Source organism: Phycodurus eques, chromosome 1 (assembly GCF_024500275.1).
Source record: "Phycodurus eques isolate BA_2022a chromosome 1, UOR_Pequ_1.1, whole genome shotgun sequence".
Lineage (NCBI taxonomy): Eukaryota > Metazoa > Chordata > Actinopteri > Syngnathiformes > Syngnathidae > Phycodurus > Phycodurus eques.
The window spans coordinates 36,161,743-36,189,732 of record NC_084525.1 but is presented as its reverse complement, the minus strand read 5'-3'; the positions used below and the strand labels follow the sequence as shown (position 1 = coordinate 36,189,732).

The 27,990-nt window shown below is 40.4% G+C and overlaps 3 protein-coding genes across 4 annotated transcripts in view; 1 reads left to right on the top strand and 2 right to left on the bottom strand.

The window, feature by feature from the left end:
• Nucleotides 1-9,371, top strand: part of arl6ip5b (ADP-ribosylation factor-like 6 interacting protein 5b) — a 12,967-nt gene extending 3,596 nt beyond the window's left edge. Inside the window, exon 3 of one of the 2 annotated variants that reach the window (XM_061690404.1) lies at nucleotides 7,197-9,371. In XM_061690404.1, coding sequence (XP_061546388.1) covers nucleotides 7,197-7,279 — 83 coding nt within the window. In that variant the 3' untranslated portion in view covers nucleotides 7,280-9,371. Of the gene's footprint in view, nucleotides 1-1,562; nucleotides 2,652-7,196 lie in introns of those variants that run through there. The other variant, XM_061690395.1, reaches the window with a different exon arrangement.
• lmod3 (leiomodin 3 (fetal)) lies at nucleotides 839-5,640 on the bottom strand. Its single transcript, XM_061690385.1, has 3 exons — nucleotides 5,196-5,640; nucleotides 3,545-5,080; nucleotides 839-3,080 (listed from the first exon to the last, which is right to left on the bottom strand). The coding sequence occupies exons 1-3, from the start codon at nucleotides 5,478-5,480 to the stop codon at nucleotides 3,033-3,035; spliced, it is 1,869 nt and encodes a 622-aa protein (XP_061546369.1). The 5' UTR covers nucleotides 5,481-5,640; the 3' UTR covers nucleotides 839-3,032.
• LOC133409844 (FERM domain-containing protein 4B-like) lies at nucleotides 6,003-27,990 on the bottom strand. Its single transcript, XM_061690373.1, is given in 24 exon segments — nucleotides 6,003-6,706; nucleotides 8,183-8,321; nucleotides 9,631-10,406; nucleotides 10,548-10,715; nucleotides 11,247-11,385; nucleotides 11,474-11,527; nucleotides 11,608-11,836; nucleotides 12,414-12,530; nucleotides 13,053-13,186; nucleotides 13,352-13,454; nucleotides 13,456-13,494; nucleotides 13,567-13,705; nucleotides 13,870-13,946; nucleotides 15,532-15,618; nucleotides 15,694-15,751; nucleotides 16,048-16,113; nucleotides 16,213-16,296; nucleotides 17,031-17,053; nucleotides 17,151-17,207; nucleotides 17,484-17,568; nucleotides 20,711-20,803; nucleotides 20,916-21,010; nucleotides 21,883-21,948; nucleotides 27,900-27,990. Coding segments are annotated over 23 exon segments (2,865 nt in total). The 5' UTR covers nucleotides 27,900-27,990; the 3' UTR covers nucleotides 6,003-6,669.

Below are 27,990 nucleotides of genomic sequence, written 5' to 3'. Positions count from 1 at the left end.
GTTGTGTTGGCACAAGCGTTGGTCCTTCTGTGTGCCATATTTACAAACTTTGCTCCCCACTAAAATAGTCAGACAATGATTCTTTTAAAATGCTGACATGTTTCAATGGATTGACATCTTTAACCTCTCGCCACGTCACTCACATTTGCCTCCTTCTATTGGCTACTAAGAAAATAATTGACTTGTTTGTAATATAGGCAGAAATAATATCTCGGTTACTCTGTGTGTGTGTGTGTGTGTGTGTGTGTGTGTGTGTCTGTGTGTGTGTTTTTAAAAAGGCAGCGGGAGCAAAACTGAGTTCGCTTGTACTTTATTGAAGTATTTAACAATGTACTCGCGTAATTTTTTTTTATCAATCCTCATCCACAAATCCATCAAAGTCCTCATCTTCTCTATCTGAAATGAACAGCTGGGCAAGTTCTCCATCAAACATGCCGGGTTCTCTCTCGTCATTGTCGGAGTCAGTCTCCTTGCCGGGGGGCTGTTCAGCAATGATGCCGACTTTCGCGAAAACTCGGACAACAGTCAAAGCATATACCTTAGCCCAGGCATCCACAATCCGTAAGCGTGTCTCTTCGTAGGTGCCATTTTCGAGGGTCCTTAGCCAAACCGATGTTGTTTTGCACAATGCACATACCGGCGCCATATACCTACTGGAGGCGTGCCTTTAGCGTCCTCATTCACGCGCACCCTTCCCCCATTAACGTCCGCATGCTGTCCTCAGTCACGTCCACCTTTCCTTTATATAAGCAGCGTGTAGGCAGGAATGCTCCCAGTCAGTCAAGCGGAGCGCTCATCAAAGTCACACAACAACATTTACAGATTTTGGAACCCGGTGCACACATAAGGCGCGCCGCATTATAAGGCGCCCTGTCCATTTTGGAGAAAATTTAAGACTTTTAAGTGCGCCTTATGGTCATGAAAATACGGTAGTATTTACTGCTGCTTTAAGTATGTGGAGACAATACTTGTACATCCTCAACCAAATCTCTTTGGACTAAACGTTTGCCTAAATTTCAACAAAAAGCATTTTCTTTTTTATTTATTTATTTATTTTTTTGGGTTTGTTTAGTTGGCCAACACTGGCATACTCGTGTTTCTCATCGAAGGTCTCTCTGACTCACACAGGGAATCATAACTGAGGTTTTGCAGCAGCTGAACAAGTTTCCAAACCATTCTGACTCACTGCTCAATTAGAACAGAATGGTATTCTCTTATGAAAGATGGCCAGGTTAGGTTTTCCCTCTGTTCTCTTCCTACATTTGATCGTTAAAGCGAACATTTGAGTTTTAACACGTCGCTGCAGGCAGTCTGATCACGTCCCAGGCGGCCTGCTCACTGCCCCATGTTTACAGATCGCTATGGTTTCTTGATGTGCACACAGCCGCATTTACTGACTGATGTCATGGCTTCGCGATCCACCTCATAGAATAACACCTGCATGTGTGTGTGTGTGTGTCTCTCTCTGTCACTTTTTATTTCCAGCAACTAATATCAATATTTGAATATACTTCAGTTTTTAAGTTTTGAAAAAAAGATTATTTCCCGCTATTGCCGTTTAGTAATCCTCATCCATGCCTCCCTGAGACTGCGCAACATGAAGAACAGACTGGAGAACAAGATGGAAGGTGTTGGAATGAAGAAGACTCCTATGGGCATCATCATGGATCTCTTGGATCAGCAGGAGGAGAGAGTGAACAAAATTCAGGATTTTATCGAAAGCAAATTAAAGCAGTAAGGTTGTAGGAAAGGGATGTCCGCTCCATCATCACGCATGCAATGAGTAGAATCACATTTGTACTTGTGGCCCTCCGGTCTGCCCTTTTGGTTTTTTAGTACAGATAGATGAACACACTCCTTAACATGTGTACAGCTTTCAATAGTCACAGTTGAAAGACAAATGGCAGCAGCAAAGGTTTCAGTATTCCCAAGTCAAAAGTTTTACAAATACACATCCCCTTGCTAATATTGCACTTCTTAAGGTCGCAAACTGGGTATTTTTTATCCTAGATTTAATTGTTCTACCTTGTTAAAATCATTGCTAGTTTTTTATTTCTTACCCATCAGTACAAAACCCAGATTGATTTATTCCATCTTGTCACTTAAGGATCCAACACAAATGTGCGTCTGGTGTACATGTGTTCTCACTCGTAATCCTGATTATAAATAGAACAATTTTTCAGAGAGTGTGACCATGTGCTGAAAGCATAGATGAGCCTGAGTGTATCTCCTCTGATCGCTGCTATGCAATTGAAAAGGAACGGCTCTTTCAGCTTTATTCTACTATCGTACGTATATGTTTGCTGTTTGCGTGTGTTATTTCTAATAGGTCATGAACACAGTGGTTGTAGGATGCATACAATTATTCATTTAACTGAAATATCTTTATCAGCACTGGATTGGCAACTCATGATGCATATTTAATAAAGCAAAATGTTCCTTTTATACTGCTGACATGTTGGAAAATCTTCCCTGAAGCTTTTCTTATTTGCACCTTGACTGCACAGTTTGTGCATGAAGGCCGTTCAGAGAGGTGGAGTGGATGGGTGCAATGTTATGTTGTCCTCAATCATACATGTCACATTTTTCCATTCAGCAACCGTGATGGTGTGATCACAGAGCCAAATATTAAACATGGCTGTATAAACCAATTAATGATGCATTGTTTTTCTTATCACTTTATGAATGTATGCAGTAGTTGGGTCTGTGAGGTTGTTTATAAATTGGCAAATGCAAACCACAAATAATTCAGCATTCAGTAAATATAAGCCTTCTTAGCACAATGTGTGGAAATAAGCATAAAACAGTTGAGCTTCCCGCTGAATAAATGTACATTTGCTCTTTTTTTTCCAGGTGTGAATGAGAGCTTTGTTGCATTTTGATCTAAAAAGCATTCTGCATATTATTGGCTTTTGTGAAAGATTGTGGTGGAAAACAGCCAGCCGCTATGTGTGTGAACGTGGTTCTTTCTCACTGTACAGTTCATTTCCAAAATATAGTACGTGTCAAACACATTACGATAAGTCACTGCCTCAGATGAGACTCGTTTCACTTGATTCCAGGGCTTTAGGGAGCGGCACCTGCAAGGAAAGGAGTCCATTTGTTTCAAACGTTTACGTGGCATTCAATGAAGGTGTCTTGTGACTGCTGGGATTGACTCCACTTCCCTCCGACCCCAAACAGCATACGATAATGGATGTATACATTCAAAGAGGCATCTGTCGGATGTCACTTGCACCATGGCTAAAAGGGGTTTCTTAAGCTAGTTTATATCATGGTGGCTTTTATTAAGCATCTCTAACTTGGTGCCTGTGTCCACTGTGTATCTTGCAGAAGATTATATCAAGTGTAAGGCTTGAATGTAAAGTGTTGGATTTTACCAAACCAGATCTTACTACAAGGACATATTTGCTGTTGGGACCCCCTTCTTAACTGAGATAGACTATGTTGATGATGTTTGAGTAAAATGAGCGCCACCAGTCAATCCTGACTTAATCTAATTATTAAATGTCTGATCTGGATTTATCACAACAATAATACTCACAGATTTAAGATAGGCCACGCTACTCTTCTTGATCTCATTTAGGAGCTCGTCACGAGGTGTGGGATCAACCTTAGGTGGCACTCGCCTGCGAGGGACCGGCTTCAAAGTCTTTATCACATCCTTCAGGTTTGCTCTTTCATCCGCTGTGCCCTGTGTGACTGACTCCTTCACTTTGGGAGTCTTCCTCAGTTGGAAACCAGCTCTCTCTTTTCGACTGGCATCCCTGCGGTCCAACTCCAAAAAAGGGTCGCGTTTCTTAGGAGTTTTCTTCAGCCGGACGTCCCTCATTGAGTTCTGGGGCTCAGCACCGGGTTGTCTGGGAATTCTGTTGTGTTTGATCTGCCTTGGGGGCTCTGCTGGTTCTTCGTTTTCTACCTGTTCTTCTTTTGGGGGTATCTTTTTCAGTTCTTTTGGGGGTGTGACAAGGCCATGTTTCTGCAGGAGTTCCAGGGGCGGTATGTACCCCAGCATCTCAAGTAAACCTGGAGGTAGGTTTAGACTGCTCTCGTACATCTGCATCACCTCCCTCTGCTCCTTCAGCTGCTGCTGCTTTTGCTCTTCCTTTCTTAGTTGCCTCTGCTGGTCCAGATTCCTGGTTAACAGATTGGTCACCACCATCCTTGGCCCTGGCTGTTCAAAATGGTATCCCATTTTCAGGAGAGTGTTGTTGGCCTTGAGCAGGCGTGAGATCTCCATCTCGGCATAGTGACCCAGCATGTGTCTTTGGTTGTGAAATCGCAGCTCAGTGAGGGTCTCATTGAATTGTAGGCATCGAATGATGGCAACAATTCCTTTTCCTGTAATGAAGTTGGACTCTATGTTCAGCGTTGTGATGCTGCGATTCTCACGTAACATGTTGGCCAGGTTGAATGCGATGTTTTCATCCACACCCGTGTTTGCGATGCTAAATGTTTTCACGTGTTTGTTCTTCTTCAAGGCATTGACATAGTCCAGGAGCATCTCTTTGGGAATGTTCTCTATGTTGTTGAGGTTTACCTCAGTGACGGAAAAGTTGTTGTTGCGGATCTTGTCAAGTGTCGACTCCAAATTTGTCTCATTTCCTGAAGGTCGAGATGTCATTTTGATATTATTGAGTGCCAGCTTGGGGATTTTTAATTTATTGATTTTTTTCTCCTCTTTCTCCTGGAGTTTGTCATTGGGCTCACTTTTCTTGGCATCATCCGGTAAGTCTAGAGGAGGCAAAGTGTCTGTAATTTTACTTTCCTCTTTCACTTCTGTTGTTCCGTCTTGGTGCCCTGCATTTTCCGTTTCTGTGCTATCAGATTGCGTCTCAGTATTTTCATGTGTAATTGGATTAAGCTCTTTGTCTTTCTCGTGGATCTCTTTGTCTGTTTCATTGCTCTCTTTTACCCCATCGACAATTTCCTCAATTAGTTCTTCAGTTATTTCCCCTTCTCTTGTATCATCTTTGTCCTTGTTCTCAATTACTTGCTCAATCACTTCATGTACTTCATCATGCCCATCTTCCACAGTGTTGACTTTTTCTTTGTCTTCAGCCTCCTGCCTCAATGTTCTCTGATGAAGATAACCAAGGGGACCAACATTGTTACAAGTATCTTCCCAAGCTCTATTATTATGTTTGAACTCAAATTATTTGAAATATTTGGCACACAGTCTGGTGGTCTCTTACCTCACTGGGTAGCAGAGTAGCAGGCACTCTTTCTTCCTCAAGCATACGCTTGGATTCCTTCTCCCAGTAGAGGTAGCCGACCAGGGATCTGTGGTCAAACGTTCCAGTCGGAGGCTTTTCTGTCTGGTCCTTCTGCCTCTGTCCAACTGGAACACTATCATCTGGAGCGATCATAATATCCATTTCACTCTGGAGCTCCTTAAGCTCCTCAGGTGAAAGCGTAGCAAGGAGTTCATCCTCATCAATGTCCTCTTCATTGAGATCCTCATTTTCTCTGTTTGACATGTTTGGGTTCTCAACTCAAATTCTGTCAAAGGATGCTAAATGTTTGTCAGAACACTGACACGGGGCAGAGCAAACTGGCAAGCTTCTGACTTCAGCTGGAGTTGCTTTGCTCCTGCCTCATGGGGAGTCTAAAATTAAACACTGTGAAGTGCACGGGAGATATTTACAGCAAGACAAGTAGGGGGCGAAAGGCATGCTATCAGTCTTTTTTCAGCCCTTCCTCGCAGGGCTTTTGGGATGACAGTTGCTTCAGGCAAATGTAAACGGCAAGATTGACAGCAGCAGGCGGACTATTTTCTCAAGTGTGATCAAGCTGCAACAGTAGCACAACATTTATGTGCTAATTCATTCCATCTTCCATCAGGCTTTTCAGACCATAATTAAAAGCAGTTTAATGCTGCAATTATTTTTCAAAAAATGCTATCGTTTCCATCGTCAATTGTAAATATCGACTTACCTAAGAAGGGAAACTGAACTAAGTGTTAAGCAACAGCAGTACATGAAGTGACGGCAGCCATTTTTGAGTTGCACAATTATTTATTAATCCTTCTTCGCAGTGGAAAATATTTCATCATGACACATCACAAGATACTCAGAACTATGCACAGGCTGTACAAATGTGTGAGAAAACAAATTTGTTTTTTATGGCAGTGGTCTGGTTCTTATCAAAGTTCTTATCAAAACAGACTTTCTCCACATGCACGTTCAATCACATCACAGCACTAACTGACAAAAGACTAACTATTAACATTATTGACAATACATTCAGATTCCAGGTTTAAAGAATGGAAGGAAGGAAATTCTTCTACTTGTACATGGTCTGCTCTTATGAACGATCACATTAAGTGTGACATTCACAGTCTGAATCATCCAATTAAGACTGATTTTATGGAACAGGTGATTTTTTTTTTTAACCTGCTGTTCAGCATAAGACAGCAGCTAGTTCATGTTTATGTTAGATTCAATGCAAACAAATTGTTTCTTTTATACCTCAAGTACAAGCCAGCGGGGTTGTGCAACATTTTGAAATTTCGAGACAAAGTCTTGCCTCTACAATCCACCCGATCGAAGGCACCCTGGGTTCAGAGGTTAGTCATAGAATGGAAAGCCTGTGTTTAATTGTCATCCTCTTCATGCGCTTGCTGGCCATGGCTTTTTTTTGTGTTCCAAAAATGTTGTTTGGTAGTCATCACTGGATGCTCGTGTAGCTGTTGCCCAGGTAAAATCTGAAAGAAGACACCGAAATCAGTCGGCTCGTCACTAAATCAATTATTTGAGACTGATCTTGATGTATGACCCAAGGAATGAAAATAAAGAAACTCTACAGAGTGATGATAAAAGCATGGCATAATGGAGTGAAATGGTCATATTGTAGCTCTGCAACTCCATGGTGACCAAAAAAAAGCACCTTTGCAAGAAATGTTCTTAATGTGAATCTGACCCAACATGAAGGTGCTACCAAGATTAGGCATCTATTTTTATTTGGACTGTAGATCAGCCAAATACTGAAAAGGGTTTCTAGCAGGTATAGCTGGAGAACAATGGCCCGTCAGATCAAGCTATCAGGGCTGGGTTTTTTTTCTCTTCTCTTTCTCTGTGTGTTTTATATTTAATTACAAAGTAGAGAATCAATGGTGAAATTCATACTGTATGTACAGTATAATTGAAACTGGGATGTTTTTGAGTATCTTCCTTAGTGTGTGTCTGTCTGTACAGGTACATGGCTGTGTCAGCCCCGAGATCCCTTTTCAAACAGCCTGTGGGCGTGTGTGGCATGGACGAGGCCTGGCAACAAGTGACCATGCAAACATGTGGCGTGACAAGGAAAACAATTTCTATCAGTTCAGTTCAATCACGTTGCTATGTCTACTAATTACATACTTTGACTTTTGTTACAACTGTGAAGTGTAATTCATCACAAATCATGTTTGTACGATTTATAACATCATAGTGTATTGTTATTCATGTAGCCAACCTAGTTTTCTTTCTTTTCTTTTTTCATAAAAAGTGCCATAAAATGGATACATGAATCCAAATAATGTGACCTACAAAAAGACTCCCCTGAGGAGGAAAAAAAATCCACCCACAACACAAAAAGGTTGATGGTTTCGTTACATGAGCACACTGATGAAGATGGGGAAATGGACAGAAGTGGCAACACGACATAAGGCCACCTGCTTGGTCTCACCCTTAAGTGCTAGAATGGTTGTCTGATGTCTCAGCGCCAACCACCTCAACTGACTCACATTTATTTGGCTTTGTGTCAGAGCCCAATACTCTGTTTTCTGGAGAACATCTGCGCACATGAGCATTATTCATAAGTCAAAAACTGAAGAAGGGAGGAAAGAAGAGGCAAAGATTTCATTGTATTCTATATCAAATATAGAATTAGTCAATTTTTCCTAAAAGAGATTTGTAGAGGAGATCTCCATTCAAATGTGCGCAAAGACCCTTGAAGGAGAAGAATGATTTAAATTATTCTGTTTGGACCTAACATTGAGATACAAGGACAGAAGGGCTGGTGGTCAAAAGAAGCTGAACAGAGTATCAAGTCATTTATGTAGTAAAGACCAAAAATACATAATGCTGTATGAATTTTAAGCTCTCTTCAAGCATTTAAGGCTTTCTTACGTCGCCATTGTTTTTTCTGATGTAACATTACTCCCTCAATCGAGTGAAAAGCTCCAAAAGAAAACCCTCACCTGTTGTGTGTGGGGCTGCGATTATATGGCGACGAAGGAACTGCGTGTTGAGAGTACTGAGGTATGTTGGGTGTGTCGTAGTCAGTCAGGCCAACTGCCAGCTGGTTGCGCCAGTTCCCTGCGCTCTCCACTGAGGACACTGCAAGTTAACCCAAAACAAGAGCACTTTTAATTGTTATATAACTTTGAAACCAGTTTGATTGTATGTTTTTTTTTTTTTTTTTTTAAATAACTACAGTACATAGATGGAAAAGAAATGTAATAGTAATACTAATAACCGTGCTAGACATTTATTAAGAGAGAAAAACTAAATAAAATAAGAATGACTTCCATCAAGATTGGCTGGCAACCAGTTCAGGGTGTACCCCGCCTCCTGCCCGATGATAGCTGGGATAGGCTCCAGCACGCCCGCGACCCTAGTGAGGATAAGCGGCTCGGAAAATGGATGGATGGATGGATGGATGAGGTCCATCAACACAACCAATCTTGAAATAGAATGTGAAGCGCTGTCACAGGTACAAATTTTGCCCCAATATCAGAGTCCAAAATAGGGCTGTCAATATTGAATAGCTTTAGAATTGAATATCAATTTTTCCTTAGTTGAATTGAATAATTGGATAAACATTTATTTTGCATTAAATTTCATTGCAAAAACATTATTTTCCAATTACTCTTTGTTAACCAATTATTGTTGATTATTTGGTATTGTTTTATGATTAAACAAAACCAAATAACAGTTAGGTAATGTCACACAAGAGGGAGTGATGTACTCACCAACCATTTTAAAATTGAAAATTACTTCTACACACCTCTGAGGCTGCTTCAGGTTCAACTCCTTGTCAATAACAGGTTATTAATACTACGGCTGCAAGTAATGATTATTTTTGTAATTGATTACACTGACTGTTATTTTTTCCATAAATTGATTATGATTCAGTTACTGGTTTGATATGTAACATGTCAGAAAATAGGGGGAAAGGCTGATCATTGTTTTCCAAAGTAAAGGCAGATGTTTGTAAATGTTTTATATTCATTAAACACAAAAGATAATCAGTCTGCTTTCATGAAGGACTACTGAAATCAGAGAATATTTACTCCTGACAGACTGAAATAAGAAGATTTGGACAATTTTAGAGTGACCAATGCTCTAAGCGATTCATCAATTAAGAAAGTAGTTGCTGATTAATTTGACAATCAATTAGTTTTCGATTAATTAATTGTTGCATCTCCAGTACAAAACTAAATCCGCATCTACTTTCGCTGACTATATGACAATACTGTCACTTGCCATCACAAGCTTGGTGAAAGTAATTTCTGGAAAAGCCACAATTACAATGACAATTAGGGGAGAGGTGGCGTGATACATAAATAAATGTTTACTTTAAAAAAAAAAAAAAGCCTTTTTGTTTCATGGACTCAATCTGCATTGACCTAGGACATCATCTGACCTGATGAGAAAGAGGTTGTCCTGCTGGAATGGCTGAATGCCGCCGGCATGGTCTGGTAGCCTAGGCTGAGCTGAGAGCCACAGTCAAAGTCATATCCCGCTCGCTCTCCTTCTCTGGGGACACGGTTCCGATGGTACCACCCTCTCAGATGTTCTGCTACCATAGCCTTCTGCATGTTCTTTGCCAAAAGTTCATTTCTGGGTCCCTCCCTGCTCCGTGGCGGCCTCACCGTCGCGTAGGGATTCTGGGAAAGGCCGTCAGCTCGGTCAGAGCCGTAATGCCTGAATCTGTCATGTCCGTGATAGCCGTTCATTTGATACGAGGGGTTGACGTTGTAGTGGCCTTCTACGTCACTCTCATACACATAGGAACCATTAGCGTAAGGCTCCATGTCTGGACATGGACAGCCGGATACGTAGTAGGCACTGGGTGCATAGTGTGCTGAGGTCTCACAGGCGTAACTACACCCTGAATGGTGCTGCACCAGGTTGGGCATGCTCCCTGTATTTCCATACACTTCCACATTGCGGTGGAGACGATGCATGGTGGAGGTTCGGGAATCTAAGGTACTGTATTGGGAACTGGCAGGCCCGCAGAAGTCCAGACTGGACTGACTGGTGTAGGAAGAGCAATCCCCCAACATCTCTGTGCTGTTGCTGCGGTGGGCTGGTGACAAGGTGAAAACTGGCTTCTCTGGGTCTTCGTCCTTTCTCAACTGGGGCTGTGACTCCAAACTTCCACTGCGAGCCCTGAAGCCATGAGGCAAGCCTTCGCACCTGGAAAGACGACACAGCTTGCCACGTTACACTTATTACTTGTACTGTAATTGCTATAATTGGAAATTAACAAAGGATTTGAATAACAAATTAAATTAACAGTACAGTGAGGGATAACGATGTCAGGAGCCAGGACCAAACCTGAGCTGGCTGCTGCTGTAGGCATTGCGGGTCATAACTGGTGTGGGAGGCATGCTGCGGGGGTCTCTGGGAGGTCTGGGGAGGGTTTTATAAGGGCTACTGTGGGTGGAGGAGACCTCTCTTGGTTTGTGGTAGTAGAGGGAAGCCTCTTGGCCTTCAAAAGCTAATCTAAAAGGTTGTGACATTGAGGGTGATGATTAAAAGGAAAGGCAGGAATGATACAGCAGCTGAAATAAGTATTTAACACGTCACCATTTTTCTCACTAAATATATTTCCAAAGGTGCTAATTGACATGAAATTGCCTCCAGATGTTGGGCACAACCCAACCCACAACCATACAAGAGTCGTCTTTCATTGCAAACATTGGCTTTTGTACAAATTGTTAAATAAATACGACTTGGCGTGTTCAATACTTTTTCCCTGTGTCATTTCACATTATGACACACAACTTAATTTCGGAGTTTATTTGTTCTTCTTTCTTTGTATGTATGGATTACTTGGGTTGTTCTCAACATCTGGTGAAATTTTCATGTCAATAGCACCTTTGGAAATATATTTAGTGAGAAAAATGGAGACGTGTTAAATATTTATTTCAGCCACTGTATGTGTGCAACAGAAGGAGGCCTCAAACACAACAAGCAATAAATGTCAAAAATCTGATTTCCAAAATCAGGTCAGCAGATTAGACCAAACCGCACCTTTTGTTATGGTTATTTTCCTTTGGAGATGTTTGCCTCTCCACATCGTATTCTGCTCCCAGTGAGCGTAATGGACTGAACTGAGGGGAGTCTTGCACTGACCGTGACCGTGGCCGCTGACTAGCGCTATCCGAGTCATCTGAATACAAAAATAGGACAGCACGAAATCATGATCTGAACATGGCATTCCTGCAGGATACTTCAGAAAGATGTGTTGCCAAGCTCACCGTCCTCCAACGGGAGGCTGGACAAGGAGCTACAATCTGATCGCATGATTTCATCTGGACAAAGAGAAATGTTATTGTGGAAAAAGCAGACGCATGAAAGTTGTGACAGCACCTTACTTGCGCTTGCAACATACCAGCAATGATTACTGAAGCTCGCTGAGTGGGCCTTTTCCCCTTCTTGATTCGGTAATGGTTCATCTCATTCTCAATCTGCTGAAGCTTGTGCATAGCATCTAAACAGTTTCTCCTCCTTTTCTTCTTGACTGTCTTACACAGTTCTGACTCATTTGCCAGCTTTTTAGCAGCCTCCACTATCTTCTGTTGGAGGGCAAATCTGCTCTCCAGATTTCTCAGAAAAGGATCCTGCAGTGGAAGCAGCAGGAAAGTTAAAAGTACATTCATATCCCTATTTTCTGCCTTTCCATTGTAAAGTGTCCCATTCCACTTTTTTGCACGCTTTTGTTGGGGTTCTGTTAATTTATGTAGGGTTGAGCAAGCCATAGTGCTGTTCTTTGATTGGCAGACAGAGAATTGTCACTTCTACAGCATATTACCACGTAATGGAGATGGAGTGGGAAGAAAACAACATTCTAAATGTTTGCTGACCCTGTGTTGTTCATTACTTATTGCAGGCAATGCTTTAATATCTTCTAGTATTCAGGTGTACATATGGAGGGTATCATGTTATTTTTCAACAGCTCTTAAACAAAAACACTTTTTTTAAGGTTTACCGCTTCAGTTAAAGAGAGAACTTTTTTTGTTTTTAATTCGGGATAATAATTGGGATAAAGCCAACAAAGAAAATTGTCATTTAAACCAAATGACCACAAAGTATGTAGCTTCATTAGCAAAATTTAGGTTAAAGTTATAACTAAAAGGCCAGTAATGTTGGCCAAAGAGATTTATGTGTATGATTAAAGTGCACAAGTGAAACACAGACCTCATTGTAAGGGAAAAGGTCATCCAACTTGAAAGCAGTGCCAACTCGCCGTCTAACCTGTGGTGGGCGTTCATCTGAAGACAAGGGGTACTCCTTTGGCAGTTTGCCAGTAAGCTCCTGAGAACAACAAACACTCAAAATGAATACTGTAGCAGAAACAACCAATCACACCGAAGCTTAGTTAAACTGTTTGGGGGTGGGGGGACCTCTGGAGACAGAAAATGCCTGGCAAAGGCCATTTATTAAAATGTGACAAATGTTCAAATGACAAAAAAAGAAGACATTTTTACGTGGCATACTGTTTTAATGGCACCATACATACTGGACACGTAAATGGAGCTACAGTAAGCCACTGCTGAAGTGTCTGCTTCAGAATGAGACTTCCATGCAGATTAAATCAACAATATCAAGTGTTTTGACCTTGGTCGTCCCCCCACCCCATAGTAATACTGATGGTACACTGACTTCTAATAAATAAATTGTTGTCATGATGTAACCCAATCAACTACGTTACCGGTGTATAATATTCTATGGTGTAATAATAAGCATAATCCTGCTCATTGACACAAGAACAGAAGATTAGAAGTCACATTAAGTTGACAGCCAGAGAAACGAGGACAAGTAACCACAATATCTCACCGCTTCCCTCAAACAAATCTTCTTTAGTTCCTTTGTCTTCTTGGCCAAGAGATCTTGAATCTCCTGCTCTTTTTTTCTCAGCTCAGAAAGTTTCTCTTTCTTCTGCTCCTCACTCATTTCAGAGTCTCCAGATCCTGGAAAATGTTACAAATACATGTAATTTGAATAGCTGCACAGTTGTTTTACGACGACAATCTATTGATTAATATGATACTGTAGTTCATCCCTTAATTATTAAATAATTTTGCATTTATATATTTGTTATAGGTTACTCTGGAATTGATATAAGCACAACCAACCTGTTGATACCAGGCTCCCATTGCTGGCTGTAATCAAGTTATTTTTCAGGATTGACTCTCCAAGTTTGTTTATCTTTGCCCCTGGATGCTCAGTGAGATCCAATGGCGATTTCCTCCAAGCTTTTCGAGGCCCCGAGTTTAGTCTAACGGAAGTGTCAAAGGTTATTGGATGGATCTCTGAACCATGTGAAATGCATTGTAACTCTGACACTCACTTTGCTTTGTTTTCTGTCCAAGTAGAACTGGTGTTGGCTAATAGCCATGACCCAAATAGTTTTGATTAAAGAGTGGCTCGCATACCAAGTGTGGATGAGGAGGCCTGTCTGTCCGAAGGTCCGTTTGGTTACTGCTCTCCTGAAGCAGTAAGACATCAGTGGTGAACTGTGTGGCTCATTTCCGATTTCAGGTAGAATTGGACAATCTCTTAAGTGATGTATCAGTGATCCAAAATCAAATCAAATCAAATACAAAAAACAAAAAATCAACTTAAATGAACTTAAAATCTGATGAGGGCTCACCTGTGTGGGTCATTAACCTCCACTGCAAATTTTTTCTCCCTGAAGTACAAATTTTCCAGTTGCTTCCACTGATAAAGCTAGCAGTCACAATAGAGAAATAGCACATAGAAAGTAAACATTACTCATACCGTGACCATGGTGTTCATAAATAAATAAATAAAATAAAGTTGCTTCCAGATGTCAATGCTCTCGCTCAGAGGTGTCAAACATGCGGCTCGCAGGCCAGAACCGGCCCGTCAGGGGATCCAATCCGGCCCATGGGGATGGTGAACAGATTCACTACTATTTTTCAATAAAAGGAACTTTTTTTGCTAATTTTGTCCACTGGAGGGTAAACTGACAACACTTAAATGACATTGATGCACTTGTGAAGACCAAACAATGCCAAGTTTCAGGAGCACACGAATATAAAATGGTGTGCTATGTTCACACTGTGAAAATAAATTCCTCCTGTAGAAATGTTTGAAGACATTGAATATTACAACACTTCAAAAGTGGTTGGTTTGTTGGAACTTTTTTTTTTTTTTTCCCATGCACTGCCACCACTTACATTTTTATGCATAAAGAATCCATAACTGAATGGTACACGCTAACTGATTCATAATACTGTTGAAATAATTTTGGGTTAAACATTTCAAACTGCTCATATGATTTGCAACAAAATGTAAATGGGGAAAATTTTGAATAGCTAAGATTGACACCCCTGTTCGAGCTGGATCATCAAAAAGCTAGACTTGTGCATGAAGGGTCATTATAGTCTGGTGTTCCAGGACTGCAATAACACAGGTGTTCAGAAGGGACCAAACTCCCACATTATGCAATCACACTCATCACTAAATGTTCCGTTGCTCATCCACCAGGTGCTCCAAGACACCAGCCCGATTTCAAGTCGTTTGTGACTAATTGCAGTGTCTCGTCGAGAGGTGGATGAGACACAAACCTCAAAAAGATGTGATCTTTTTTTAAATGTTACATAAATATATGTATATTTTGGGTGACAAATTTTTTTTGGTGAAAGTATATACGCAGAGCTGCATTTAAAAGTACCTTATTGTATGCATAGAAATTCAGCAAAACAAGATTTCTTACCACTAATAAGGGTCTTCAACTTCAGGTCCTATTTTGTAGTTATGAAATCCTCTCTGGTTTTGCTGACAACAGAAACTTGTACTATGCCCGTGTCATGTCAGCTCCTGACTTGCCTCCTCAGGTATTCTCATGCATGTTAATACCCAAAGCCATCCCTCTTTTCCTTCTGACATCAGCAGCTCCCTCCCCTCCCCTTCCCTCCCCGTCAGACAGCCAGCAAACACTTGCACAATGTCAGAGTAAAACTGCATCATTGCGTGCAAGCCACAAGAATGCCTTGTCTTGATGTGACACATTCTAAATGACATTTCCGCTTCTTACTGGACCCTGCTGCTCATGCCAAACGTCTTATTCTGCACAGCATCACTCACATGGGTGACTCTATCACACTTGGTAAGTTAAAATGGCTGACATATGCATGATTTCCAGTAAAGAAACACTTTGCATCAATGATTTTTAGCAATAGAAATCTCCTGCCCTTGAGTTAATTTGAATCAACCCAATGACAGTGTTCTGTAATGTCATGTCTGCAGACAAGCCAAATTGGAGCCAGAACTGTAGAATGATTTTTACCTTTCTAGGCTTCAGCTTATCTTGTAGATCATACTGGCCAATGCCTTTATAGCTGATCCCAAGCCACCATGGCATCCCTTGTTTATCCTGGATGGAGAATAAAAGGTGGGCATCTGTTCAGTTCCCAATCCAAAGACTGTCACTACTGACCTGAAGGCTTACCTTCACTTCATAATAGTGGACACCGTATGTGGGCAAGGATTCCACAAGCGTCAGATACCTACAATGGGGAACAAAGTGTTATTAAAACCACAGGGTGCTTTATAACGGCCACATGGGCTGTGTTCAAGGCGAGGAAGAATTCCAGCGCATTTGATCTAGGAGGTCTGTGCGATTCACTGGGCTGAACATATTGATTGATTTCTACCAGCTGATGGGAAACGGGATTCTGGCACGACAAAGTGAAAAGGAGGCTTCAGTGGAGGTGAGAGATAAATGACCTGAAACCACTGCAATATTAATTAATGTTGAAAGTGTTTCAACAAATCCGTATTTTATGTGAACTCAAACACTTACTGCACAATGGCCTGTCCTCTGGAGACTCCTCTTAGTTGTTTATAATAGTCGATGACTCGATCCTCACTGCATTAGCATAAAGAAAGTGAATTCAAGGTCAATTCTGAATAATTTAAACGTGTGCTGCAACATGTAATTGCAACCCACACTGCCCAATAACCATACCAGTATGCAAGTGATGGGTGCTCCTTGAGGACTTTAGTGGGAAGAGTGGGCAGTTTCTTTAAGTCAGCTCGTGTGGCTTCATCACTAGGCGAAAAAAGAAATGGGAGATGAATGATATCAAAAGTAAAATGATTCAATTTTCCTTTGTAGCACTACCAGCTAGCAACCCCATTTATTTCTTCAAAACTTCCGGTCCTCTTAAACAGGAACCCATTCAATTTTGAATGGTCTAATCCAACATGATTGCAGTATAACATGAAACAAAGCGACCCTGGCAGAGTATTTTTGATTATTGTACACAAAACTTTTTGGCATACATCACAATCAAAGAATTTTACTTTCTGAACATATTGGTTGGCTTTTTTAAAAATGTTTTTTCATTAGATATTAACACCTCTCCATATGATACAGTACATTACATTTCTGCACCACTTTTGTTGAACTAATATATACATATCTGACAGTGTCAATCAAGACATATGCATTATTATGCCGTAAAGCCAGACTTTTGATACCACTCTTGTATTGGATCTCATTAGATTGTGCAAGTACATCTAATTTTATGGCTATTTAGTGGACTTGAAGCTGCTCGCTGCTCTCTCCTGGCTTGTCAAGTCTTGGTTCTATCAGCACCATGAGATTCATTAGTAGACGAGTGCAAGCTTCTCAGTGCACTATGGTAGGCCTCGCATTACATTGCTATTGATTGTTGTTGTCGTCTCTCTTGAGAAACAAGTGACCTATTGAATGTTTGCACCGTTAACTTGTCTCGCTGCCAGTAAATGCTTGTCACCCATCTGATAATAACAAGCTCTTACCTTGTGTAGTCTCCTTTAGACTCCTGGTAAATAATAATAAAAAAGAACATGTAATTAAGTTTTGACTTTAAATGATTTAACATCAAGACTTTTGCTAAAGTGACAAGTAAAGGCATTAACCTGCAAAGCATTTGCTGCCAATTTGAAGACATTCTCACTCTCAACTTCTATAATTCCCTGCGAGAGAAACAAGGATTTTAGATGAACAGAATGCAGACAGTGTTGCAGACATAAACATTTCAATATCAACCTTCAGTATCAGCCTGCTCTCAGAATAAAATAAACCTGTGTTGTTCTGGTTTGTTACGCACATTCCTCCTAACCGAGGGAAAACTGCCCTACGGCTGAGAAAAGGTGCTGCCAGAGTTCACAGGCAAGTGACTCATCAGGAGGCTTCAGCCATGTATTTATTTTTATAGCCTTCAATGAGAAGAAAAACCCCAAAACACTTACATTGTAGACAGCAGATTTTGCATTCAGGAAGAATAACTCCACTGTTATGATGTCCTTGAGCTGTGTTATGTTTTCTACATAGAATCTATGAAAGACAAATGCACAAGTACACAATGTTTTTGACAGACCTGTCTTTCAAGCTATAGGTATTTACTGAACTGCATACAGGGCCTCTTGGCTGTACGACGGACATCCATTCCTACGGCGAAGATATCACTCCGATTTGAACATAATACGTATGTAGTCATATCATAAACCTATGCCAACACAATTATAATTACAGTGAATATGGGAAATTCCAGAATTGTAGGACAGTTCAGGGACCAACCTTTTGAAAAACTGACCATTTATTTTATATTATTTTGCTATGTTTTTAAGTAACACACTTGCATCATTTAATTCATTCATTCATTCATTTTTCATACTGCTTATCCTCATTAGTATCACAGGTATGCTGGAGCCTATCCCAGCCATCTTTGGGCGAGAGGCGGGGTACACCCTGAACTGGTTGCCAGCCAATCGTGGGGCACATAGAAACAAACAGCCATTTACACTCACATTCACACCTATGGGCAATTTTGAGTCTTCAATTAACCTACTATGCGTGTTTAGGGGATGTGGGAGGAAACTGGAGTGCCCGTCAAAAACGCAGGCACAGGGAGAACATGCAAGCTCCCCACAGGTGAGGCCAGATTTGAACCTAGGTCCTCAGAACTGTGAGGCGGATGTGCTAACCGGTTGGAACAGAAAACAATGATTTTTAAACCCTTTTCAACCTATATTCAATTAAATACACTACAAAGACAAGATACGGTATTTAATGTTCAAACTGATAAACGTTATTGTGTTTTTTTTTGTTTGTTTATTTGTTTTTTCTCTTTTTAAATTTGATGCCTGCAACGTTCCAAAAAAACTGGGATTGGGGCATATTTACCACTGTGTTAATCTCAATAAGTATTTGGGAACTGAGTACACTAATTGTTGGTTTGTAGGTGGAATTATTTCCCATTCTTGCCTGATGTGCAACATAAGTTGCTCAACAGTTCGGAGTCTCTGTTGTCGTATTTTGCACTTCACAATGTACCACACATTTTCAATAGGAGACAGGTCTGAACTGCTGGTAGGCCAGTCTAGTACTCGCAGTGTTTTACTACAAAGCCACACTGTTGTAAAACATGCAGAATGTGGCTTGGCATTGTATTACTGAAATAAGCAGGGACGTCCCTGAAAAGATGTTCCTTGGATGGCAGCATATGCTGCTGCTAAACCTGTATGTACCATTCCGCATTAATGGTGCCTTCAAAGATGTGCAAGTTACCTATGCCGTGGACTTTTTCACTTTGCGTAAGTCCATCTCAAATGAGCTTGGGCCCAAAGCTGGTGGCGTTTCTGGATGTTGGTAATATAAGACTTTCGCTACGCAAGGTAGAGTTTTAACTTGCGTTTGTAGATGTAGCGACGAAATGTGTTAACTGACAATGGTGTTCGCAAGTGTTCCTGAGCCCACTTAGCAATATCCTTTGATGCAGTGCTGCCTGAGAGCTCGAAGGTCACGGGCATTCAATGTTGGTTTTCGGCCTTGCTTTCTCCAGAGTCCCTGAATGTTTTGAAGATATATTATGGACCGTAGATGATGAAATTCCTAACTTCCTTGCAATTGTACATCAAGAAACACTGTTCTTAAACTGTTGGACTATTTTCTAATGCAGTTTTTCACAAAGTGGTGAACCTCTCCCCATCCTTGCTTGTGAACAACTGAGCCTTTCGGGGAGGCTCCTTTTATTGTCAATCATGACACTTACCTGTTTCCAATTAACCTGTTCACCTGTGGAATGTTCCAAGCATCTGTTTTTTGAACAGTCCTCATTTGCCAGTCTTTTGTTAGCCCTATCCCCGCTTTTTGGGAACATGTTGCAGGCATCAAATTCAAAATGAGAGAATATTTGCAATAAAAGAACCAAAACAAAACAAAAAACCCAATAACATTCAGAAGATTGAACGTTAAATATCTTTTGTATCTTGTGTATTCAATTGAATATAGGTTGAAAATAATTTGCAAATCATTGTAGTTTTTTTTTAACTTCTTACAGAAGTTCCCAACTTCATTAGAATTGGGTTTGTAGGTTCATCCATGCTCAACCATCAACTGTTCACTTTTATGAGATATTTAATTTGTCATATCATATATTTTTCTGTTTTTGGCATAGCCCTGTTTCAGATATTATGGCATCTGCAATGTTTGTTTTTTTAATTCTATTTTAATTAAATTTTAATATTTTTGCTGAATAAATCCTTTATAATTACATATATTTCTATAACATTTAAAAAATATCACATTAATTTTTGTATCACGCTATTAACAGTAGCAAGGTTGTAAATCAACGTTACGCTAAACTTTTTGCTCAAGAGTATACATTGTAGTTCCTTTAGCTACTGTGCAAACTGGTCAAGAAATTAGCTGTATAATAAGACTGAGCAATACAATAAAATAAATTCTGATAATATGAGTGTGTTACAGCTGAAAACATTGAGAAATATTAAAAATAGAAGCGTGGACTTATTAGGTATTCCCATGGTTGGACCAATTATCTTGATGATGATGATGATGATGATGATGATTTCTGCTGAGTCATGCAGCTCACTCCGCCCTCATCTTAATGGATAAAAAGGTTTTAGAAACTCGGTTGTGTGTATGTCGAGAGACACAACTTCAGAATACAACATAAAATATGTCTGTTATGAAACAAAATGATTTAACAATTACAAGGAAGACGTCAACAAATCATAACGCACATCTATTTTAAAACTTCTTTCATATTTGATATTTATGTTGGTCACCAAGAGGGAGGGACAGGAGAAAGAAAAGCCATTTTAGGGTGTGCTCAAGAACTATTTGATATTTCAAATAATATTTAGGAATCACTTTACATTTTGTCTTGGAACACCTATAATTTACGTAAGTGCATCTTCTGTATTTTGTGCATGAAACAATAAAATGAAAAAACAACAAGTATGGCAGTAAGTGAGCGTGGCTTCTTGTGCCACTTGGCGGATCTATTCTAATTTCTTACTACACAAACTAATTCGTAACGCATACGTCGGGACCGTTGTAGAACCGAGGACTCCTTGTACTGAATTGATTTTGTACTGTATTATTATTTCGTTCACCGTGCAGGGCCGCACCCTGCTGGAGAGCTTTAGCACTGCACGTGAAGGTTTCTTGTTACCTGACCAGGAAGTTGAGGGCAATTGAGCCATGCCTCTTGGAAAAGTCATGATCAAGAACTCTGCGGTCCATCTGCAGCCACTTACACTGACCGCTGCAAAAGCAAGTGTGCCACAGTCAACACATATGCTGTCACCAGCAAGAATCACCAGCAATAACTATTCAGTCTGCTGAAAATACTTATGTTAGGCCAACTGTTTACATACTTCTCATTAAAAAATGCAAGTCCGAAGAATTCCTTCTCTTTGAGGTTGAAATGGGAGGAGACCAGGTCGACGAGTTCGTATGACAGCAGCTTTGGCTGTGGAAGAAGATTTCTCAGAGTCAGAGTGTCAGCTTGCAAACAAAACTCTGTGCACCTCATTCCCATCGAGGAGACCTGCAAGCTAAAATGAAGCGCGACAGCCCTTGTGACCTATTCATGGACTCCTGCTCTGCTGTACTGTACAGATGTCCAGTACGTAATATTCTGTGTGGGGTGGTGTGCGGTGCCCCTTTAACACTTTGCTCACGTGTATTTGCATATTATAAGCCTCATATCCATTCGTAACTTATATATGATAGTAGACCGACTATAAAAGGTAAAATATCACCAAAAGTAACGGAGGCATCAACTTCTTAAGAGTGGGATGGAAGTTCTTCACTAATGTGGGATTTTCTTTTTGTCATTGCCTTTGTGCCAAATGTAATTCAATATCAACAATAGGATATCCAAGACCATAATATTCTATTGCAAAACAAGTTATTATAAAGTTAAGTGTCTTATCATTACTAAAAAGCAAACATGGTCCAGGTAAGTATGGTTCCACTTGTGTCACGCTTCCAATGAGCTTCAGGTGTCTTTGAGATGCCTTAAAAGCTCTATGAATCCTTCATTTACCATCTGTATTTACAGCCCGTAACGCACCACGGCACTACCATTTATTAATTAACGCAAATAAGCAGGAATAAAAACATTTCCATTTGTCCATTTAATGCCCCGTCAATACAGTAAAAATGATTTTGGAACACCCCAACACCGTGAAATACAGTAGATGTGAGCTGCGCTGAGGGTTTGTACGCAGTTGGGTGTGAATTCTCCACACGTCGCTAAATGGAGCAGCTCCTTTCAGGTTGCACAGTGAGGCTTCTCAGTTATTACACAAATATTGACCATCTCCACGTCATTCATACCTGAACCAGCAGCTCCAGCTTCCTGTCATCCAGCAGCTGAACTTGACACAGTCTGCCCTCGGTCATCTACAGGGACAAAAAGGAGGAAATTATAGCATGCTCTTCTACTTCACATCCATGGGCATCATTTTTAATAAAAGCTGGAATCTACTATAAAAGATGGCAATAAGTTGAAATCACAAAACACCACGCTCGGACCAAAATATTTCACCTCACAGTCGCCATAGTGAACTAATACCCAAGTGGTAAATGCAGTGATCCTTCTTAAAGAAATTTGAACGTCATGAATGACAATGAAACCATTGTGTCGAAGATTTGTTGCCATAATAACCTGAGGAGGGATTTGAGGTACTTCACATTTGGACATTTCACATCAGGCTTCTTCGCACATGATTGAACAAGTATACTGTATTTCAACAAGTAAACATTTCTGCAAACTTTTCCAACCTGCATGGCTCAAACTGCTCAAAATAAATCTGATTGTGATGAAACTGCACGTTCTAAAGTCAAATATCTGGAAGTCAACAACGTTTTCCAGTCAGATCATTTTCCTAGCATTGCCCTGCTACAATAAACATCACTGTGCTGTCAGTGCATCAAATTGTCAGGTCAGATGACACATTCAGGACAACATCCAAAATATCTTGGAAAAAGCGATTGGGTTGATCTGACAGAATAAGGCTGATCACCTCGTGTCTCGTTCTATCACAGAGAAACGAGCGACTCTCATACCTGGTAAAGCGCTCCAGGAGGAGCGCAGCTGCGGATACATTCCTGACTCATCCTTTCATTGCGCTTTTCTTGCAGGTCTCGGAGAAAGAACTGCAAAGTCTCTGCATGCAGGCTTTCTGGGTTTGCGACAGCTTAGTGGCCACTTCATATGAATTCGGCAGCTGACTTAATGAGGCCAAGACGGCTCAGACTCCTGACCCGTTGCTCAATTTAGAGTTTACTGCCCAATAGTAGTATAAGTGAATATTTTTCAGGCAAGAAAGGAAGTCTTTTAAAATGTCCACCGACGCCACACTCCTTGCAACTCTTTTGAAGGACTCTTTATTGCTATAAAGCACTTATTCAATTATAGCTTCACAATAATGTCATTGTTTGGTCTTGGAGATAATTTAATGCAAACTTCTTTCACGCAGTCTCAATTAAAAGCTGTGTGCTCAATAAATCCAATTCAGTTGGAATGGATCTCCAGTTTAATCACATTGATTTATTAAATTGTGTTCAGTACTGTTTTGTGATAGGGTTTGATAATTGTCTCTGAACCTCGCGTGCAATACTCCTATCTGGCCGCTAGATGATAAGGTCAACTGTATTCTACTTGTTTTTGTGAAGTAAATAGCCTCTTAAAACTTGGTCTTAAGTAGTTGGAGAATAAAAGCATGACTTATACTCGTGCAATGTGTACAAAAAGAAAAAAAGAGCAAGACAGAGCACAGTTATGGCACGACCCAGACTCACTCTGCAGCCTGTCAGGGGCAGCATAAAGGCGAGATACCCTATCAACCTAATTGAAGTACAAAGGTTCTGCAGGCTGGGGTTTAAAACTGAGCAATAGACAATATGTATATAAACAATTGGGAATAATGGTTATCTTCATTTAAGACTTTGCCCATGGACACACTGATGGACACACTGTCCGATGGACACACTGTAGACAACAACCCATTTAGCCTCAACAAAAGCTTGCAAAGCCTCTAGAGTTTAAGACAAGGGTTCAACCTTCATGTAAAGAAAAGAACTGTCAGTCTTTGTTGCTTTTTTTTTTGTTATCTCTACAGACATGCACGAAGGACCTTTTCTGGCTGTAGGTTACTCGTTTAGTTGGCATATATACATGTGTGGTAAAGCATACCTCACAGCACCCAAAAAAAAAAAACTGCCCGTGCGACAATTATGGGGGCTAAAGATAAAGTTGAATAAAGAGTAAGCAGGAAAATTTAACCTGTCATTATTCAGGCTTGTCCAGACAGCAGCAACTCTCATCTCTCTTTCCCTTTTCATGCAATATTGATGAAAGCTGGCATTACACAAAAAGTGCGTGTTGTCTTGAAGACGCCCAATTAGAGACGAATAAATAGTCCCACTGTCAGCTGCACTCAAAAAAAATAAAAAAATAAATAACTAGGTGGGTGTGTTTGATCTGAGAACTGGAAATTTGCTTGAATTATGTTCATTAATCATGCTTTTTTTTTCATGAAATGATTTGTTTTTGTGAGCTGAGCATGGTTTCAAGAAAAGTCTGGTGAATTAGTTTTATTTTTCAGTCCGATGAGATTGAGGTTCGTTAATCCTGTGATTTTAAATATGCTCACCTGCGCTTGCTCACGGCTCCGACTAGATGCAAATTTAGGAGAAGAGGGAGCAGGGACTCTTCACAGACTTGAAATCTTTTTGTCTGTTATTGTTATATGTAGTGTATTATATGTATGTATTGTTATATTTGAGGATTATAACTTTCTGAAAAACTGGTCAAATTTGGTTGGAGTCCTTCATGTTTTACATGGATTTACTTTTTTTCTGGAGTTCACATGGCTGACTGGTTAGTATGGTTGCTTCACACTTCAGAGGTTATAGGTTTGAATCCCTGCTCTGGCCTTCCTGTGTGGAGTTTGCCTCTTTTTGAATTTTGTTTTACTAACAAGTTTCATCAATGTAAATTAAATGTGATTTAATTTGATGAGAAAAAATAAGAACAAACAATACTAAAATTATAGCTTTTTTTCCAAATAACATTGAATTTACTAAGCTAAGGGTACTAAGATAAAATCATGTTCATCTAATGATTTTTTTTTTTTTTTTAGGGTAGCACAAAGGCAGCAAGACAATAAAATAAGAACCTGTATTTAAAGCAACAGTAAGAAACTTTCTCTCCAACAGTTGAAAGAGTGCACCTGCTGTGGTTAATTGAATTCTCTAAATTGTCCATAGATGTGATATGAATGGTTGTCTGTCCATATGTGCCCTGCAACTGACTGGTGACCAGTCCAGGGTGTACCCCGCCTCTCACCCAAAGTGACAAGCACGATAGAAAATGGATGGATGGATGGATGTTATTTGAGGTAGCCTGAGTCTAACACGTTGATAAAGCTTGGTAGCTCATGTAACGGACCTTTGACACCTGACACTGACACACTTTTCTACACAGTTAATGATGAATGAATCTGAAGTATTTTGGATTACCCCCCTGATCAGATATACCTACATGGCTCATATTGTCAGAAGTTAATAGCTAAGTATCAAACATCAACTCATGTTGAAAACCTGTGATATCCAGGTAAGCGATGTGAAACTCGAGATGATGTCATGCAATAATTGGGAGCAGAGTCACAGCAGAGAGATTCATGCCAATGATGTCATCATGCTGTCTAACTTCTTCTTCCTGACCTGAAAAGGACGTACTGAGAAATGGAAGGACATTCAGCTATATTTTCCTTGTGTTTGTCCTACTAATATAGTATAATACTGTATAGTATTTTACCAATAGTGACTGTAACGGTCAAGCTTGCTTCCGTTAACAAAAGCACACAATAAGGCAGACATCGGGATGACATTTACATGCCAATTTCACTGTGCCTAAATGATTCAGTCTTTAATTACAAACTAAACTAATAAAAGCTGATGTCATATCCACCCTCAAGTTATTCTTGCACCTCTTGCTCACTTCACGTTGAGACTAAATATTTGAACACAAAGACCCAGAGGCTTCATAGTTTCACAGCCTCTGTTATCTACTTAATACCGCCAACACCCACTTGAACCAAAATGGAGCACTAGAACCAGATCTCAGCCACATCTTTACCTGAAAAAGGACAATAAATTACATTATTAGATTGTTATTTCTTTATATGTACTCTACTACTTTGTAATTTTGATTGTAGAAAATGACCTCAGATGTAAGTGGTCATAAAAACTACAAGATGGTGGTTGTTAAAATCTGCACATGGATCTTATTCAAATGTACATCTTGTATTACATGTGATTTTAGAGGCAGCACCATGGTATAGTGGTTGGCACGTCTTATTCACAGCTCTGAGGTTCGGGTTTCCATTAGAAAAGTTATGACCTTCCTTCCCAGCAAGTCAAATGAAGGAAAGGGGTATCGAAACTGGATGGATGCATGGAATTTTGGCCTGAGTTGGCTGCTTATAGTAGTTGTTGATGTACTGTACTGTGTCCCTCTATAATAAAATGTGCGTGTTGGCGTGTGCCTTTGTACCCCTAGGGGAGCATTGTATTTCCACAAATCCAGTTGTTAGGCAGTCCATGACAGCACTCGTGCTGTAATAGTGCAGTTGGCTCAAAATGCTGCCTCCAAAAACGGGCTGAAAGCATCATTGAAGACATGCAGCAGCGACTCCTTTCCGTACATCTCAAGCAGAATGATAGTCATGGCAGTACTAATGTCAGAGGCCCAGGCACACTACGGCAGTGACTTTTCGCAGAGCCTGCAGCTGAGTGGAAATCATTGCAAGATAATAATGTGACATCACCTTCATCACAAGTCATCCTTTTTTTGTATCGATTATCAGAAGAGCTCGCTCAAATGGTAATCATCAATTCCCCTATTCCCTAAAGGCTGTTAACATATGTATCTTCCCCACATAAGAGGTAGGCTAAACCTTCAGTTCGGAATGTCTTTGTTTCAGTCTTAAAGGTTCAAGGTTCAAGGTGCTTTTATTGTCAAGGTTTCCATATGCGTAACACATACAGAGGATTGAAATGACGGGACTCAAGGGCCCGCGGTGCTACGAAAGACACTACAAATAATAACATCAATATAAAAAGCTAAATAAAACTATGGTATATACAGTATAAAAAGTATTAACTGAATGTGTAAATATCAAAGATCAGGTGACGTGTGCAACATAGTCAAGGTCGGAGAACCAAGGCAAATAAGACATTTATAAATTAGATGACAAAACCCCAATGCTGCTAAAGTGGCTGTCAAGTCAAGGCCATTTTTGGAAAATTTCACGGCACTATGATTCTGAAATGGAGGGTTGCCAATGTTTTCAAGCAGCCGATACATATTCACAATAGCATCCTTGCCTTTGCAGGCCTCGCACACTGACCAACAAAGATTTGCATTGAAGGTAACATCCAATAAACTGCATTGTTTTACCATCCACTGAGTAGTTTTGGGGTATTTACAGATGTTAGGCATGTGACAAATGCCCCCAGAAGTCCACTGTGTTGATAAATGACGCAGGACATCCACTGCAACAAATAGGAAGTGCGACAAAGTTGGACGTGTGTCCAGGAGACACAACCCAAAGACTTCCTGTTTATGATCCCTTTAAATTCACTCAGACATGGGGCTTTTCCTCTGAGATAACATCACTGGGTCAATGTCTAACTTGCACTTGCCTACTTTTTTTAACCAGCAAAAAAAAAAAAAAAATAATAATAATAATAAAATAAAATACTCCATTAGCCCCAGTCTTGTCCATGTAAATCCTCGTCAGAAAAAAACTCACTTTCATATCACATAAACGATGCACAATTTCACATTTTCTCAATTAAATCAGGCGTACAACACACCGTAGTTAAATAATGAGCTTTACAAAGTGAACCCTGTCAAACTGATGATTCATCCACCATTTTTAATAATCGCCAAGTCACACTGCCAATATGACTGCATTAAATAGCAAACTACATTAACATCAGTTCAATGGAACAGTTGTATTGCTTTAACATCCTAATAGAATGTGCTTTATCCACCTCCATCGGCGCCAGATTGTGGGGACTGGCCCACCTCAGGGCCATTGAGAGAACAATGAATGTGTGCGTGAAAGTCTATGGGTGGTTTCCACCTGTACTCCTGTCTCCAAACACATATGTCAAATAAACGCACTCTTCTTCTTTTTCCCCTCTGAGAGAAACACGCGTGTCTCAGGTGGGTGGGGGGGCAAACCCACGTCCCTTGCCTGGGTGTCTACTTTTTGTCTCCTCGAAGCCCGGTGCAGAGGCGGCGTGTATCAGCTCCATCTCAACGTGTATCTTCTTACCTTTGCGTTGAGGTGTCCTTAAGAGTAGAAAATGTCGAGCCTCGCCCGCATGCCGGTCCCTCCCGATCAGCCGTCTCGCCGGTTGCGCTCG

Excerpts from the sequence above, each read along its gene's own strand:
- lmod3 (XM_061690385.1), bottom strand. The coding sequence starts at position 5,480 with ATGTCAAACAGAGAAAATGAGGATCTCAATGAAGAGGACATTGATGAG. Across the intron at positions 5,081-5,195 it reads CTACTCTGCTACCCAGTGAG|AGAACATTGAGGCAGGAGGC; the intron begins GTAAGAGACCAC and ends TATCTTCATCAG. Across the intron at positions 3,081-3,544 it reads GCGTGGCCTATCTTAAATCT|GTGCCGCTCCCTAAAGCCCT; the intron begins GTGAGTATTATT and ends CTTTCCTTGCAG.